This window comes from Cyrtonyx montezumae, unplaced genomic scaffold, assembly GCF_038088225.1.
Source record: "Cyrtonyx montezumae isolate F1298 unplaced genomic scaffold, pur_monq_1.0 scaffold_4, whole genome shotgun sequence".
Classification (NCBI taxonomy): domain Eukaryota; kingdom Metazoa; phylum Chordata; class Aves; order Galliformes; family Odontophoridae; genus Cyrtonyx; species Cyrtonyx montezumae.
The window spans coordinates 25,724,963-25,742,205 of NW_027072045.1; the positions used below are offsets into that span (position 1 = coordinate 25,724,963).

A 17,243-nucleotide genomic window follows, 5' to 3' on the forward strand; every position below is an offset into this window, starting at 1 on the left:
ATTATATGGAAGTCTGGTTTGGTCATCTTGGCAGTAGATACAAAATGTGTGCGGATGTAGTGGCAGTGCTGTGTTTCTTGTTTTGATATTCAAAACAACTTTTCATATTGTAATGTATGCAACATAGTATGCATCTAAAGATCAGGAGGGTTTTAAAATATGATTTATGTTAGCTGCCTTTCGGTTAAGTGCACTAAATAATGCAGTTCTGGGCAGGGAGGAGGGAAGGAAGTTTCGGAATTGTGCCAACGTCAGTGGGTAAGCTGTGACCTTGTCAGTATTAGCAGCAGTTTAACTGTTGTTGTATGCAGATCAACAGGACGTTGAGCCTGAGAAAAGGGGCAGCTCTGGGTAACCACTGCTCTTCAAAGACACAGACGAATGTAGCCAGGGAGGGAGAAGATCTGGTTAAGATAGTGGGGAGGAGTGAAGCAAACCAACATAACCCAAACCTTTCTCTTATTTTCTGGGGAGAAGCATTTATGTGGTTCAGAATCCATCTGTTAAATTGTTGGTTTGGAAGTGAACAATGATGATTATTGCAAAAATGACACTGTAAGGAGCTTCTATCACTGAGTTATTTCTCTGTTTTAAGAGACAGCCAAACTTGATTTTTAGCAACTAACCTACTGCGCTTCATATTGGCTCCCTGACATAGGATGGTCAGTGCCATTGGTATTTTAATTTGGCAGTTGGAACTGTGACTTAATGCTGCTGTCTGGGTGTTTAATGGTGCTGCTCTATACTTTGCTGCAGCATCAGAATGCAGTAGTTCATCCTTTTATGTCTTGCATTTAACCTGGTTGTATCATCAAGGCTTCAAAGTGGACCTCATGTTCATACTTCTAATCAACTTGCACACAAAAACCACACCTTATTTGTGCACATAGAGCTAATGCCTGCCAGAGATAAGCTTCTAGGAGGAAAAAGCATCAAAAATAAGATAACTTTATCTATATAGTGCTTACTTTACCCTGTCAGGGAAGTATATAATACAAAAAACATATAGCCAGTTTTCCTCCTTGCTCTCTCAAAAGGCATTTACAGGGTTAATAGCGGGTGGCAGCTGCCAATTCTAAAGCAAGAAATCATCTTAAGTGGTGTGTAACAGTATGTTTTCTAAAAAAAAAATAAAAACTAGAAAGCTAAGGTTCTGACTCAAATGTCCAGTTAGCAGTGACTTTTCTTTTTTGAGGTGCTTATCACACCAGACCTTGGGTGGGCCTCGAACTGGTTGTGTGTTTTATTCAGTTTGAAAACACAGTTTTTCAATCAGCTGTGCACTTTGACCAGTCTGTGTGTGCAGTTGCATCCACAATGTTCACAGGACTGAGATGAATAAGAAACATCACATTGTTTCTAAGCCGCCTTTAATTTTTCAGAGCAGCTCTATGTCTTTTTCACAGCTAGGGAATGACAGCGATTCCTCAGTGAGTCACCATAGCATTGCCAGCTGGGAGAAGTGTCCAGATAGATCTTGGGTATGATCCACGTTTCATCTTCCCATCTGGGTTGTTTTCTTCAGAGAGAGTATAGGTTACTGCAGTGTTCCAAGTGGCCCAGCTCTGCTGCCAGTCATCGTATGGCCCAAGCCCAGCTTCCATAGCAGGGCTGCATGTGGCTCAGAACCATCTGTTTCTGTTTACAGAATTTCAGGAGCTTCATACCAGTGACATTTTGGATGCTTCCAGGTTGTTTTTTTTTTTGTTTTTTTTTTTTTAATGGTATCTTGACTTACTGTGTAGGTCATGGTGCTGCAAAATGTTCACAGATAATCTGTGAAGGAGTGAGGGTTTTTTGGTTTTGATTACGAAAGGCATGTGTGGACTTTTAGAAATTAAGATGTTTTCTTTTGAGGAGAATTATTTGTTCTTTTAATTACCCTGGTTTAATGAAATGACTTAAGATCTTTGAGGAGTTTTTTCAGTGTGTTGCACCAAAGTGCCTGTAATAATCATCTGAAATGTAGTTTACAAGTCTGAACAACCAGACTTCTCAACTTGGCTTCAAAATCCTGACTTGAAAGGCTTTGTATGCTTCAGCCGAAGCCAACAAAGATGAGCTTAACACTTAGTAGAAATAAAAGCCCGACAGAACAAATCTGCAGTTATCTTTTTAACATAAAAAGCAAAACCTCATCAAAGCTTCTGAAGCTTTTATCTTGAGGAGTTGAGTTGGTGACAGTCTTAGGGCATTGTCAAAATATTGAATATCACCTTTTGTTTTTCCTTATTTTTCTGATATGGAAACTACTGAGTTCCAGGGTTCACTTGCCAAGGATATTGCTAGTACCAAGTGCAGTAGTTCAGTTAAGTTACAATTTGACCTGTTTTCTCAAAACTCTTTGCCCAGACAGCTGCAGGACTCCTGTCAGATACGATGTGCCCTTCTGCAAAGTGCTTACTTCTCTTCATACCATCCTGAGTGAAATGCTGCTTCTAGTGTTCCTAACTGGATAAGTAGATGTTGATTAAATAATGTATAGCCTGGGCAAAATATGTGGGGAGAAATCAGTATTGCATGGCATTTTAAACGTGCAAAATTAAAGCAAGGATGGATGTTAACTTTATTTTTATTCAGGTGTTGACTCCAGTTCATGGAAGGGTCACCAGTCTAAATGTCACGTGGCCTGTCAGAGATGACTTCAGCTGTTGTGTACGTTTGTGTTAGCTTAGTCAAGCCTGAAATATCTAAATCCTCTGAGAGTCTGAACTGAGGTGTCATCACATGACTGAGTTTCTTTTCAAACTGAAATGGAGGAAAGTATTCAAGATAAATAGGTCTTGTGACAAAGGAAGTAGTTCTAAAGCTTAATACACAGCTATGGAAGAGGTGTCAGTGTAGCATGAGATTTTGAGTACTTACTGAAGTCCACTTCCAAAAAGTATGGATCGTATCTGAGCCACATTCTCTGTTGGAAGCTATGTATATTACTGCTTTTGAAAGAAACTGATGTGAGTTTAAGACTTGAACGTATTATTGGAAACATGTGGTGGTTAACTGTTTGTGGATATACCAGAAGAGTTAGCAGTCTGTATATTGCATATGAAATGATTTTACTGCATCTGCTTGCAGGAGTTGCTAATGAATTTCATTTTTTTTAAGCATAGATGTCATTAGAATGTAAAGAAGGGGTGGGTGTTCAGTTAGAAACAACTGAATAAGCAGTGCTTGATTAGTGCTGACCTATTCTGGGAATATGTTATGCTTGGCCACTGATGATTTAGGGAAGACATCCATGGAACTCCTTCTGTAGTATTTATTCTGAAAGATGTAATCTGTCTAGAAAAGTATGAACAGGTGTTGAAGGAAATTAGGTTTAATTAACTACTAAAATACAGGTTTGAGGGTTATTTTTAAGAGCATTGTCTGATTTCAAAAGTGATCTGTAGTTTAAGTCTTAAAACAATGAAAAAACCTGGAAAGTGACAACCCCCCTCCTAGCCAAACAAACAAAACCTCTGCACGCACAACTGCAAACTCTGATGCATTAAGGTGCATAGATGTCAGCTCTTTTGTTAGCAAGAATTTTGTGGTTCTTGGCATGTGAATAGCATTCAAGTTCTGCGAAAATGCTTTTGTCCTTCCTTGGTCCAGTGTCAGTACCATAATGCCAAGTACATATGGAGAACCTAATTGTAAAATATAGCTGAATAATGTATGCTGTGAAGTGAAAGTAAGGGCTACTGACTTATTAATGCTGGAAGTTCTGAGCGTGCTAGAAACATATGCATGAGTGTGAGAGTGAAATATTCCTTACTGCCATACTGGAAGTTGCACTTCGTATTTGTAGTAATCTACTCACTCCCCACTATGTTGTTTTTATGTTTTCTTCATCATTAAAGCTTATTAGAGGCAGAATCAAATCTGTGTAGCCAGTCTAGGTGGCCCTGGTGACCCAGGCATTTCACCTAGCTCATGGCAACTGCCACCAGCTTTTATAAACAGAAAACTTTTAGGGCCTTTCTATAATTTAAATTGAAACCAGACTGAGGTGCTGTTGAATTTGTTGCTTTGACAGATTTGAAGTGGTGGACTGTTAAGTGCATTGTATATTTTATGTAAAGGAAACAAAAATGAAAAAAGTGTTCTTACTGATGTTTTTTTGATTTTCAGGTTCGCTGGATGATGTATTGGATTGTGTTTGCTCTTTACACAGTTACTGAAACAATAACTGATTTAACAATCTCTTGGTAAGAGCATGCTTCCCATGAACATTGGATGCAGTGGTTATTTGTTTCTCATGTACTTTCATCTGTAGTCATGTACCTTTATAAAAGAAGTTGTGCTTGTGGAGAGCAAGGTTGTCTTTACCCTGGTTGAAGATTACAGTGTGTATGAAAGGTAATGTTTCTGAGCTTGCTGTTGCTCAAGGTGGTGACTACAGAACTTCTACCTTTGTAGAAGCTGAATAGCAGTACGAAATGCTTTAATGTGTGGACTGATTTCTTTGTTTAGGATTGTGTAATGCAAAGCAACTGTGTTACTTGTTTCCATTTTTTGCAGATGATATGTTTATTTCAGAAAATAAATCTGCCGGTCGATACTTTAATTTTTGTGTAGTGTAACTTATATATTAGTATTTAAGATTCTACACATAGTTGTTGTTTGGAGAGATTTTCTTGATTCAATTAATGAATGTTTCCTTATTCTTGTTGTTAATTTCATGTGACTTTCAACTTGTCTTTAGGTTTCCACTGTATTATGAGCTGAAGATTGCTTTTGTTATTTGGCTCCTTTCCCCATATACTAGAGGGGCGAGTTTAATGTACAGGAAAATTCTCCATCCTCTTCTTTCTTCTAAAGAAAGGGTAAGAAAAAACTTCATATTTAATGACTAATATGGAAATACCATATGCTGGAATACTAACCATTGCTAAATAAGTCATAAAAGCAGGTCAGTGTATTACTGGCTCACCAGGCAGCATGAACTTGGACTTGAGAAGTGCACATGACTGTCTGTATGTTTGCTTCTGTTTAATTTGCAGTCAGTCTGTGACTTTGTATTGACATGGGGTAGCACAGTGTTCTCTGATCTACCTAACGTACCTTGGGGAATCTGGTTGCTTGCAAGTGATATAGTCAATTTTTTTTTGCTGGAGGAGCACGTGAAGAAGCAAAAGTACAGTTTTAGCATCAGCTCTTTGTCATAATGTTTTTCTAGCATGTTCTACTGATAGAACTTGTGGCCACAAGTTGTGCCGGGGAAGATTTAGATTAGATTTGAGGAAACATTTTTTCTCTGAAAGAGTGGTCAGACACTGGAATGGCCTGCCTAGGGAGGTGGTTGAGGCACCGTCCCTAGCGTTGTTCAAGAAGTGTTTAGATGAGGTGCTAAGGGATTTGATTGAGTAGCTTAGTGGGTAGGGATGGTGATGGGAGGATGGTTAGACTTGGATGATCTTGTAGGTCCTTTCCAACCTAATGTACCTATGAACCTATGAACTTCTCAGGATTCATTATGTTGGTAACTTTTGTCATTTGCAAAATGAAAAGGATACTAAAATAGACCTTTTACTGAATGTTAAAGGACTAGTTTGCAAAAGGAAGTACCTGAACAGAAAGTAGCAGAAAGGGTATTTAGCTTTGTCCAAATTATAAAGGCTGCAGATCTTCTTAATTAATTGTCAGTATTGTATTTGGATGTGTGGAAAGAGCAAATCTGTGTATTTGTGAAGACTGCTTCTGCTAAATCTCACCATATGGAACATAAGCAGTATGTAAGCAGTCAGTGCAGTAGATCAGTATAGGTTTTGGCCTTTACTAGGCAAAACAAGTACCTGATGTTATTTGAATGATATCATCTTGGCCTTAGGAGGGTTGAACTGCAAACAGTTTGTAACTTCATAAACTGAAGGGATTTTTCCCCAGTCTTCTATCTATTGTGAACTGTTTTGAAGCCTTTACCTCCAACTCCAGCCATTCACCATGGCTGGAAATAAGTGTCCCAGCTTTACTGTTGTTGATACTTACCCGTGTCAGAGCTCTGGGCTCTGAAGCTCTTTGTGAGCTGGCTCTTACTTTCTAAAGAATTAATTTTAGTCTTGAGTGTGTTGTTTACCTTGTCTGGCAATTTAAGCTTGCCCTCTACGAGATACCAATGTTTCTTAGTGGGATGAAAGTCCTATTTTATCTTGTATGACCAGACTTGACCCTTTTTTAAATGAGAGAGTATAAGTGAATGGAAGGTTAACTTACAATGCTAAGTGTAATTGTTCCATTAAATATTTCCTTCAAGTTTTGTCATATTTTTTTGAAGAAAAATAATATTGTGGGATAGTAAATTTCTCATACATGCAACCCTCTAATACTGAAATATTCTTTGCTTTAGGAGATTGATGAGTACATTGTACAAGCCAAAGAAAGAGGCTATGAGACCATGGTGAATTTTGGAAGACAGGGATTGAATTTGGCAGCAACGGCTGCGGTGACAGCAGCTGTAAAGGTAACCTGCTTACACTGATTGCTTTTGTCCTTGATACACTTGTTGAGTGGTGTGATGTGATACTGAGGCTTGACCATTCCTACATAAAAAGATTAACTCTGCAAACACAGAGAGCCTGCAACGCGACACAACACAAGGGCTGCACACTGCAGTCCTCATACTGTGTTCGTTTAAGATGGCTTCTAGTTAATTTTTTTTTAATGGGGTTCCATGTACTGTAATTCAGAAGAATACCATGCATTGTTCTATACAGGCTTTTGGTAAACATGACCATTGTTTCTTCTCTGTCTCTGTTGTGCTTTCTTGTTGGTAAACAAACTATTTAAAGGATTTCTGGCTTCTTTCTGCCGTTTTTCTCCAATCAACTTGAGGTAACTGCATATTTGAAGTAAGGCATGAAAGATTACTACCACAGATAAGTTTCTTGACACAATTAACTTGTTTGCAACTAGTTGATTGAATTATTAGATTAATGCACTAAGCATAAGCTTGCATATTGCTTCTTAGTGTTCTCTTTATTTAATTTTTGCTAAATCGTGAAGTAAGCAACCTGTGGTTGTTCTGGATCCAAGTTCCTACAAAACTCGTGACCTTCTATTGAATTGCAAAGGGTTCTGGGTCTAACAAAATAAAGTGCAAGCTTTTAGGTAAGCTTCAGAGCAACTTGAAGCCCACCAGCAGGGAGTAGAACTGTTGACTTTTTTGCAGTATGTATCCATTTAAAACAAAACACAAAGGAGTGTTGTAAGAAAGATGAATATATTCTAGTTAAGTTATACTTTTGAGGCAAGTGGGTTTCATTTCCTCTGGGGAATAGATGAAGCTGCTGTGTTCACAGTAACGGGACTGAAAACTGCTAGTAGATAATAGAAAGCATTGTAGTGGTCCTAATGCAGTCACAGTTAAGGAGCTACAGCTAGCATTTAATTTCCATGCTTGTATGTAAACCTCTTGTTTGAAAATGCAGGCTATAAGAGTATCTCAAAAAGAACTGGAAAAACAGTCATGCATACCTTGTTTGTTCCCGTTCTCTGTTTAAAGATGTATGTGGGTGGCAGCTTAAAAATAACATTGTTTTGTAATATAGACATGATGAACCTGAAATGCTTTAAGTATGGTTCAGTTTGACCACTGATTCTTTTTTTGGGACTGAAATTCTTAGTATTGCCTTGAGGCACGATGTAGAATGAAATAGAGTATACTTCAAGAATGAATGCTTCCGGAGTGAAAGTGGGTTGTTTAAAACAAAACCAACCAAAATCAATAATAACAAATCAGAAATACTCCGTTGGGGAAAAAGTCTTAAGAACTAAGCTACTTAAAATGCTGAAAATGCAAGTTATTTGCCAGACACAATCATAACTCAGCATAATGTGCTCCTGTAATGATGCTCATGTCCTGTGTGTTTTCCTCATATATGTCTGTTTGGCTAAGACTGTAACTGGCAAGGATGCCTGCTCTGTTTGTGAAAACATATTCAACATGCTCATGAGTACTTGTAGAGAATTATTTCAGGGCAGATGAGATGTTTGGGTAAAGCGATTACAGTACCCAAGACCTAAAATAGACATGATTTAAACAGCATGAAAGAAGAGACCCTCTGAAAATCTTTATTTTGACATGTTAAACCTCTGTGCAGTTTGTCATTCCAGAATGCTGAGCGTGATTGCTTCATGCAGACAAATGGAGACAATGCATGTGTTCTTGTTTTTTTTTTTTTTGTTCCCTATTTTTGAAGAGTTGACTGTTGCCTCCAGCAGGTGGGGAGATTATCCCTTCAGCGTGAGCTGCTGGAGCATGCTCTAGGATTTCAGGAATGGAATTCTACAATGTATTAGTGGCATCAGTTTTGATGGGAGGGAGATGGACTTTCGTCACTTGTTTTGTTTTTTTACCGGATTAAGCATGCTTATTCTGACATGTTGGATCTCAAATTAGGAGTAGAGAATGTAGGTGGTTAAAAACAAGAGGTCTGAAGGAAGCTGCTTAGTAAAGTGTTCAGGTAAATGTTGTTAGGATCTCTGCTTTCTCTGACTGCAGTAAATTTGTTTGGACTTGAGTAAAATAGCTTAGAAACTCTCTGGAATGTTTTCAAGGACAAAAGTGGGAAAAAGTGGTTTCTCCAAGGGCTGTTTGAGGAGAATGGATTTAATACTAAAAGCCCAATTAGCTGCATTAGAGGGAGCTGAAGCAGACAGGTCAGCCTGCTGAACTGTGACCTAGATTTCAGCCTGCCGAGCTGTAAAGTTAAACTGCAGTTGGCGGGAGTTGTGGCTTACAGTTCAGATTCCCATTCTGATATTTTTAGCTGGTACTTGTTAGCCTCTGATCATGTGAAGTTCGTGTCCAGACAACACAATCTGATTGTAAAGCTGCTGTTTCTCTTGAGCAGTTGATAAGGAAGTGTGCTTATTTGGTTTACCTGCCCTGATGTATTTGTTTATCTACACCAGTTGCAAAGCAGTGTTTCGAAATCTGCTACATAGTGTACATTAGAAAAGTGCATTATTACAGTCCTGTTAATTTAAGAATAAAAATGTTTGAATTTTGGGATACTTAAAGATGAAGAACTCTCTAGACTAACTTTTACAGTTCACTAAAAAATAACCTCAAACACTTTAAGGTATAAAAAAAAATCAGCAATGAGATATATTTAATCATATGGAAGTTGTTAGAGCAGTTTCAGCTCCATTTTATATAGCTTTCTGGAACTATGTAAGTTCTACGAATACCTCATGTATGTTGGTGCATCTGCTTTCCAGATCTTGGACAGCAACTTTAACTGTACATTCCAGTTTTTGCCCACAGATGAGTTCTGACTTCTTGGGCTACTAGGGAGCACTGACTTCTCTGCTACCACCAGCAGGATGGATAAGTAAACTGTAAAAAGTTCTTTTATTTAAGATCAAACAAATATTGTTCATTTCTTTAAAAAAAGAAAACAGTGATAACTTTTACTTTGAGGGCTATATTTCAGCCTGTCTTGTAGTCATCCTGAATCTGCTACCTCTTTTCTGTTTTCTTTTGGCCTCACTCAGGCTTCCTCTTCTTCCTGCCCAGTGCGTGACACAGGATGGTATCCTGCAGTCAGTCGTGGCACCCAGCCAGTATCACTATTAGCAGCTCAGCTCACCAACCATACTGCTTTCATCCCTCCCTGCTGCAACTCCCTAGCACAGTGCAGAGGTCATCTACAGGACAGCAGTCCCTCTGCAGGTTGAGAGGGAACAGAAGTCGTTCTCTGTCAGCTCTGATCAGATCTGGGAGAGAACAGCTGGGAATGTGGGTGCTGCACACCATGGCTTTGTAGTCAGGAGGCTCCAAGCAGCTCTCAATGAACAGTCTGTTGAGAATTGTCCGATGAAGCCAAGCTGCTTTGTTCAGAGATGGTTACCACTGATGGGGATCTGAGTCCAGTTTAAACAACATTAACGGAAGTCCTGAGGCAGATTACACGGTGTGGTGTCTGTTTACAGCAGCTTCTTTGGGTTACGTATATAAACTATAAAAATACATGCTCAGTGGCAAGATTGAGAAGGGAATTTCATATATGGGGGTCAGCTGATGAGACTATGCATTTAATAGCTAGCTGAAGTCTGAGTAGTCCCAAAAAGCAGGCCCTGAAGTAGGTTATCTTTAGCAAAAACTAGATTTAGAAACCTGTTACAAGTTGATGCTTCAGATTGGCTCCTGGGTAATGTGTGGTCTCTGAAAAAGTTTGTTTTAGGAAGTATTGTTGAATAAATAAGCAGATGTTCTCTAACACACAAACTTTGCAGTTAATTATCTATTTAATTCACTTACATGGAAGTTGTAGGCTTTCTGTTCTCTTCTGCCTATGTTGCCTGTATGCCAATCTCCCATTGTTGTATATGGTACAGATGGCAACTGCTTGTCTGGATGCAACCCACTGTTCCTTCCTTTCCAGTGGGAACCCTTGAAATAATGGGACAGTGACACTGACACGGAGCCAGGCAGGGGTGGCAGTTCCTCTCCCATCTCCATGAGAGCAGCAGTGCTGAGGGCATGGTTGGGCAGAAGTGCTTGCTGCTGCCTGTGCTGTGAGTGTTCATGCAGGGGATCCCATCCCCCTCCAGCCCTGCCTGCAGCTGGACCGCCCTGTCTTCTGTTCTGTGAACAAAGGCTTTGCTTTCAAGTTGTGGCCAGTAGTTCTCTGAGCTTTCTAAACAAGATAACAAAGCTCCTAATGTGTTAAAAATTCAAATCTGAATGTTGCTTTCACATTTTTTGTAGTAGGAGGTATTTAATATTTTCCAGGAAGATACTTTTTCATAGCTGGGAATGATATGGATCCTCTTGAAGCACTTACTTTCTCCAAAAAGCAATTATCCATTTCTTTTGAGTATCTTCCTGAAACTCAAGTGCTGTATGAGTACTTTAATGAATAATGCAATACTACAGCATAAAAAAAAGTGCACCACCCCAAAACAAAACACAGTAAAAAGAACCCATGATCCCTCTTATAAAACAGAAACACAGCTGTGGAACAACAGTGCACACACCCTCTTTGCTCTCCGCAGTGGTATGAAGTGAACACTGATCTTCATTTGGCTAGACTGTATCTTCTAGGGTGGATGGGGTTTGCTTCCAGGCAGCAGGGGATGGGTGGCACAGTAGGAAGTACAGGATAGTTCCATGTGTGACCATGACTGCAGCACAGCAGCAGCCCTGTTCCTGCTCTGACTGATGCACATGTGCTGTGTCTCCTAAATTGTCTTTTCAGAGTTTTTAATATTTGCTGTACATTACTGGAGTGAGACTTGATAAGTGCTGTTGCAGTGAGGGACCTAATATATGAATCTGTTGCATCCTCATTCAGTGATGCAGTGTTCCACAGGAGCTCTGGACTCATCAAGTATGCTGTTTGGTTTAGGGTATAATGTTATTTCAGGGCATGTTGTTTGATGTTTTTTTTACCCCTTAAAAATCAAAACACTTGTGTCCAAATCTGTAGTGGAAAAATAAGATGGGATTTTCCCAGCTGGGATCTACTCCTGTTTATCTCCCAGGAATAATAAGGAATAAGGACTTGTATTTTGAATTCTTCTTAGCATGTTAATTACTATAATCTTAATTGCATAATTCTATGTAATTTCCAAATGTTTATTGTCTTGTAGTGCACCACATGATGAGTGAACTCACTTTGCAACTTCTAAGCAGGTGTGTCTCTTCCTGTATTTTTGCTTAGGGCCAAATCAAGGTTTTGTCCATGACACAGTAGTTTTAAAAGGAGTTGTGCAAAACTTAATGCAGATTCTGCTGAGAACTGTCTGAGTCTGTGCTGTGTCTGGTAACTGAGGCTGGACATGTTGTTTGGGCAGCAGGCACGCTGATGAGCTGCTGTGTGTGTTGCAGCAGGTTCTGTAAGCTCTTGCTGCTGTCAAAAGAAGCACTCCTGTCTTGCCATTTCCCTTCATTTCTCTTGTGACCTTGCAGCTGCCCAACAGTTCTCATGCATAGCAGGTCTGTGATCCGGTTTACTGTGCAAATGCTTCTCTGTGAAAGAACTGGAGCAGTAGAACAGCAGGATTCCTGCTGAAGTGACAGACCTGCTATTTTAGGAGACGAGAGTAACTTCAGAACATGCCATGTAGTTTATTCACAGGCTCTCCAGCATCTGTGGCGAGAGTTTTAACTTAAAGGCAAGCTGTAGTTGTCTTCTTGTGGATTGTCAGTAGGAAGAAGTAGAAAAGCAAAGGTTCTACTTTCTTGTGAAAGACCTTTATACTGTTGTGGTGTATGAATGGTGTAAGGGTGAGGTTATTCTTGCCTTTGTAGGACACTTAGTTTTGCACTTTGCAGAGGTGACAAGTTGTTACTAAATGAATATTAGGTTGTGGCTGTGTTCTCTCCATTGCTTTGGAGGCCATGCAAGCTTGAGGAGTATTGCTTCCCTGCTTCTTCACTGTGGTTGTTTTTAACATGAAACAATGTAGTGTGTTGGCTTACAAACAGTTGTTGGCATGAGAGTGAGAGCAAATGGCTGGGGCTATTGGGGCAAGAACTGCTTTAACTTTATGCTGTAGCTGAGAAAGTTGTGAGGAATTGTACCTGGATATTTGCTCTGCTGAGTATTTCTATTTAACAGCTTGATTTGCAGCACAAAACGGTCTTAAACTTTTGCTCAGGGTGGGACTCTGTAGGCTGGTCAGCTGTGTGATTTGTTTTTCTTTGCCTTGTATGCCTGACAATTAAATGCTATTTTAACATGGTCATGTAGTCCTTTCAGCTGCTTATGTAAGAAGTTAGTCTTCAATGCTATGGGATCATTTGATGTAAAGTAGAAGAGCTGCCTGATAACCTTTCTTTCCTAAGGGGATCCTGCTGTATTTCCCATGTAAATGAAAAGATGTAGATGACAGAAATTAGAGAAGAAAAACTAACACTCAGATGTGGTGAGCTACCCTGGAATGTAGCATTAGACTTAGGGATGGCATTATGTCAGTAAAGATAAATGAGTAACAGAACTTGTTAGCCTGTACAGCCATGCATGGCAACTTTGGTTTTGTGTTTCTGTCACTTACAGCTTCTGCCAAGCAGCTCAGTCAATTAAGTTAATGCTTCAAAATGTTTTTATAGCACCTTTTTTCTGCTTTCTTATGTATATAAAATTTGTGAGGACAAAATGTAAAATGGCAGAAATCTTTATCTTCAACAGCATTTTAAAAATGAAGTGTTAAATCCACTGTTGTTACCTAACACTGCTAAGAGAAATGTCGTGTTTGAAGTGAATTGTGTGTTTCTGATGGATTTTATTCTTTTAGACGTTTGCTCTCACTCAAAAAGCCTTATTCTCTAAAATTGAGAGTAAAACGAGATGCTTATAATGAAGCCAGTAGCTTAACTGCAACTTGTACATTAAACTTTTAAGGAAAAATTGAACTGGGTAAAAGTAATACTTAAAGCAAATGTAGATCTCTAGCATGCTTATAATCAGTGAATTCTGTGATACAAGGAAGCATGGGCTTAACTATCTTAAGCCAGATTTTAACAGCGAAACTAAAACCTCCACTTTGTTTTCAAGTGTACTGTTGTTGTATTTCAGAGTCAGGGTGCAATAACTGAGAAACTGAGAAGTTTCAGTATGCACGATTTAACTACCATACAAGGAGATGAACCAGTAGGCCAGAGACCCTATCAGACATTACCAGAAGCAAAGAAGAAAACCAGAGCCTCTGCAAATGAATCTACAGGTAAGTATCTATCTAAAATGAAGTAACTTTGTTTTACAAGTGAAAAGCAATACATGGCAGACAAAAATTGGAAAGAACAGCTTTATATTTACCCTATTCAGAAATGGAAAGAATCACAAGGAAATTCTAAAGGTAGGGAAAGAATTGAAGTGAGCAGGATCTATTGCAACAGTAACAAATGGTGCTCTCCAGCAGAGATTTTCTCACTGCTGCTAACAATATAGTTACACCACACTCATTTCTCCTCTCTCTGTTAGCAACAATAATTACATGCCAGATTAATTGGAAGGTTGTTTTTTTAAAAGGTGGTCCATTAACGTTTGTGACAACGTATGAAAAATTAAACATGAAAATGTATGTAAGCTCAATAAATTGCAACAAGTTTAGTAGGACTGAGATGATAGTTCTGGTCAAAATGTAAAATTGTGACAAGATTAGAAAGGCTAATGCCTTATTATTATAATAGTCATAGTGTAGTGATGCATATCAGCATTCAGGAGATGGTGTGCAGTGACTGAAATGTTTTTGTAGATACCTTTTATTATTAATGCACTGTATTCTTGAGTCTGTGCTGCTTGATGAAAGACTTCCTGGAGACTGTCCACTGTATTTTTTAACAGGAGAGGCTAGAATAGAAAGTGCTTAACATTTCTCACAAAAGAAACGGCTCTGGTCTATTATTTTTTTTCTTTTCCCTTAAGTCCGACTTTCCTCCTCTCCATTCAGAGGAGGTGGTGGTTGTGGACTGCAAAGCATTCCAGGAATCACATGGGTAGCTCACAGCGTTTCTGAGGAGTGAATGGCTCTAAGCTGAATTGCTAATTGGGCCCAGAAGGTATCCTGTGATAGTCAGTGTGAAGTACTGGCCAGGGAGAAAGCCTGTGAATTAATCCAGAGTTATGTTAGGGATGATGTCACTGCAGCTGTTGCGCAGGGGCTGTTCCTCGGGAACAAGCCATTAGTTATTTCCCTGAAACAGCTTGGAAATGGTGAAAATTCAATTTTGCCCACGGGTGATACTGTGTAAATAATCAGATGGTGAGATTCGATATCACATGTGAAAATGTTTTCTCAGAGCTAGTTTAACTGTTTCTACTCCTAGACCCAAATATGGAGCACACCTTTCCAGTTTTCTCTGAAGCTTTTTCAGCATTAGGGATTTATACAAAGAAAAATGCTGTGTAGCAGAATGTCTTTTTTTGTTGTTGTTATTTGCACTGAGAGCTCCTGTACAAACTAATTAGAAAGTCCCAGATGTAGAAGGGCCTTGACTGTAGGGTAGCTGAGCTGCCAGTACAGTTGCTCTAAAGAAGGCAAATGTAATTCTGGTGCATCAGAAGAGGTGTTACAAATAGGGATAAGGAGGCATTCATGCTACTACAAGCATCTCTGGTAGGTAACAGGTGTGATTCAGATTTTCCGTGCTAAAGATATGAGGCTATTGGAGTCGGTGACAGGTTGCCTCTATTACAACAGGAGAGGCAAATATACCTTGCCTAGCTGTGGAGTTAGGCAAAATTAATTCTAATTTCATGGGAAAAAAATGAAACAAAGAAAATGATTTATTTAAGCTTAAGAAAATATTAAGATGAAATGTTTATTGGTTATGAATAAAGCTAGGTTTGGAATCTGAAAGATGTCCCTAAGTGCTCCATCTTGTAGCTTACGGAATGGCTGCCTAGATGGAGAGCATGCCGAGGGACCTGATGACACCTGGGAGCTTTATGGTATGTTAGTGTTGAGGTGTCTGGGCTTTTAGACCTCAAGGATCTTTCCAGCACGGATTTTTAAGCAGCTTGCTCCCTCTAGTGAGGCTGTTTGTTAATAACCTTGGTCTTAGTTTTGCAGGATTGAAACAACCCTTTGTAACTAATCACTACTTAATAACTGTAACTGCTTTGACATCTGTTTATCTAAAATAAATTTTTGTGTTGAAGGTGTCTTCACACCTGCATCTATCAACACACAAGTAGTAATCTAGAACTAGTTTTAGATACTAATTTCTAAGAAATGTAAACTAAACTGGTAGTAAATTGGGGAAATGGAGTCAAAAGCATAGGATCTGTTTTTTTGGAACAAGCAGGAGGAACGAGAAGATTGGGGGAAGAATCACAATTACTTGATATTGGTAAAGTTTATGTGGAGTTGAAAATGAATGTGATGTTCTTATTCTTCATTTTAGACTTGCCATTTCTTATATATCATTGTGGTGTCTCTTCTGGCATTAAAGACATGTCAGTAAAAACATAATCAGAAAGCACAGTTATACAGTGTCTCCAAAGCGAGAAATAACATGAGGTTCAGAATTATTTTCCTCATTTTGATGGCTGCTTTGAATTTGCCCTGAATTGAATTAATTAATTTTGCATTAATCCCAAATTGCAGCAGCTAAAAATTCTTCTAAGGAAACATGAAACTTCATAGCTTCTGCTAAGAAATGTCAGCAAATCTGTTTGCTTGCTGGGAGTCCTCTGCAGATGGAAAACCAATATCAAGCCTCTAAGGGGGGTGGCAATGAGGAGGGAGGAGAAAAGTAAACTTGGGCAGCTAGAAACCTACTGGTTTGTTCTTTGCTGGGAGCTGGTTAATCCTTCCTTCACTGTTTGTTTTACTAAGGAAAAGACAACACAGATTATCGAAGGTATAAAGTGGTTTATCTCTGGAATTAAATGGCTTGTTACTTACAAATAGCAGGATGTTCTGCTCCTGGGAGAACGCTAAATGTCTTGTTTCTGAAACATGGAGGAATGACATGCTTTCTAAATGAGTGAAAGATGTGTGTTAAAGGTGAAGCGCATGGCCTTCTTAGAAACGTGAAAGTTACGGCTTCTTTTTATTTAATGTTTTTGTACAACTGTTTATTAAAGGCTTTTCCCTGGAAAACAATCCCGGAGATGATAATGCAGATGATGACGTAGAGGGAACATACTCAGAGGATGAAATGTTTGCTCAAAGAGGCCTTCGAAGAACTCAGAGCATGAAGTCTGTGAAAACAGTTAAAGGGCGTAAAGAGGCAAGGATACTTTTACTTGAGTATTAAGTGTACTTTTAACAGTATAGCTTGGCATTTGTCATAATGTGGAAATTGAATATGTTTCATGATTGTAGCGGGGTTATCATCAGTAACTGGGTTGTAGCATGTTAAGTGGGGAGTGAAAGAAGTGATCGTATCTAGGCTTGGAGTTTTGTGTTTTGGGGTGCTTAATGAAATTTGTCAGTTAGTGAAATTAACTACATGTGGGTAAAGCAATGAGATGAAATAAACTCAATGCTTGTAATATTGAGGGTGGCCAATCTCAAATTGCAGAAAGGGCTTGCCTTGGATAGGATGTAAATAATGGTGTTGTCACTTGCATTGGAGTGTCTTTATTGAGCATAGTTAAACACCTGCTGTTTAATAGATGGAAGATAATTCAGGTTTTTTTAGTTGCCATAAACATGTGCGCTGCTGTGACTTGTAACTCCTGAGGAGAAGATCCTATGTAGGATTCAGGGTACTTTGTATTTGCAAACGTTACAAACGTAAAGATGCTTCAAAATAAATGCTTACAGAATATAATAAAATCTTTTGGGTAATTCTGGGA

General features: G+C 38.9%; 1 protein-coding gene across 2 annotated transcripts in view; it reads left to right on the plus strand.

Moving 5' to 3' along the window:
* The window catches only part of REEP3 (receptor accessory protein 3), a 36,674-nt gene that overhangs the window by 18,354 nt on the left and 1,077 nt on the right, over positions 1 to 17,243 (plus strand). The window contains exons 3-7 of one of the 2 annotated variants that reach the window (XM_065746831.1): positions 4,117 to 4,193; positions 4,691 to 4,811; positions 6,332 to 6,445; positions 13,512 to 13,659; positions 16,527 to 16,672. In XM_065746831.1, the coding sequence (XP_065602903.1) occupies positions 4,117 to 4,193; positions 4,691 to 4,811; positions 6,332 to 6,445; positions 13,512 to 13,659; positions 16,527 to 16,672 (606 nt within the window). Of the gene's footprint in view, positions 1 to 4,116; positions 4,194 to 4,690; positions 4,812 to 6,331; positions 6,446 to 13,511; positions 13,660 to 16,526; positions 16,731 to 17,243 lie in introns of those variants that run through there. The other variant, XM_065746830.1, reaches the window with a different exon arrangement.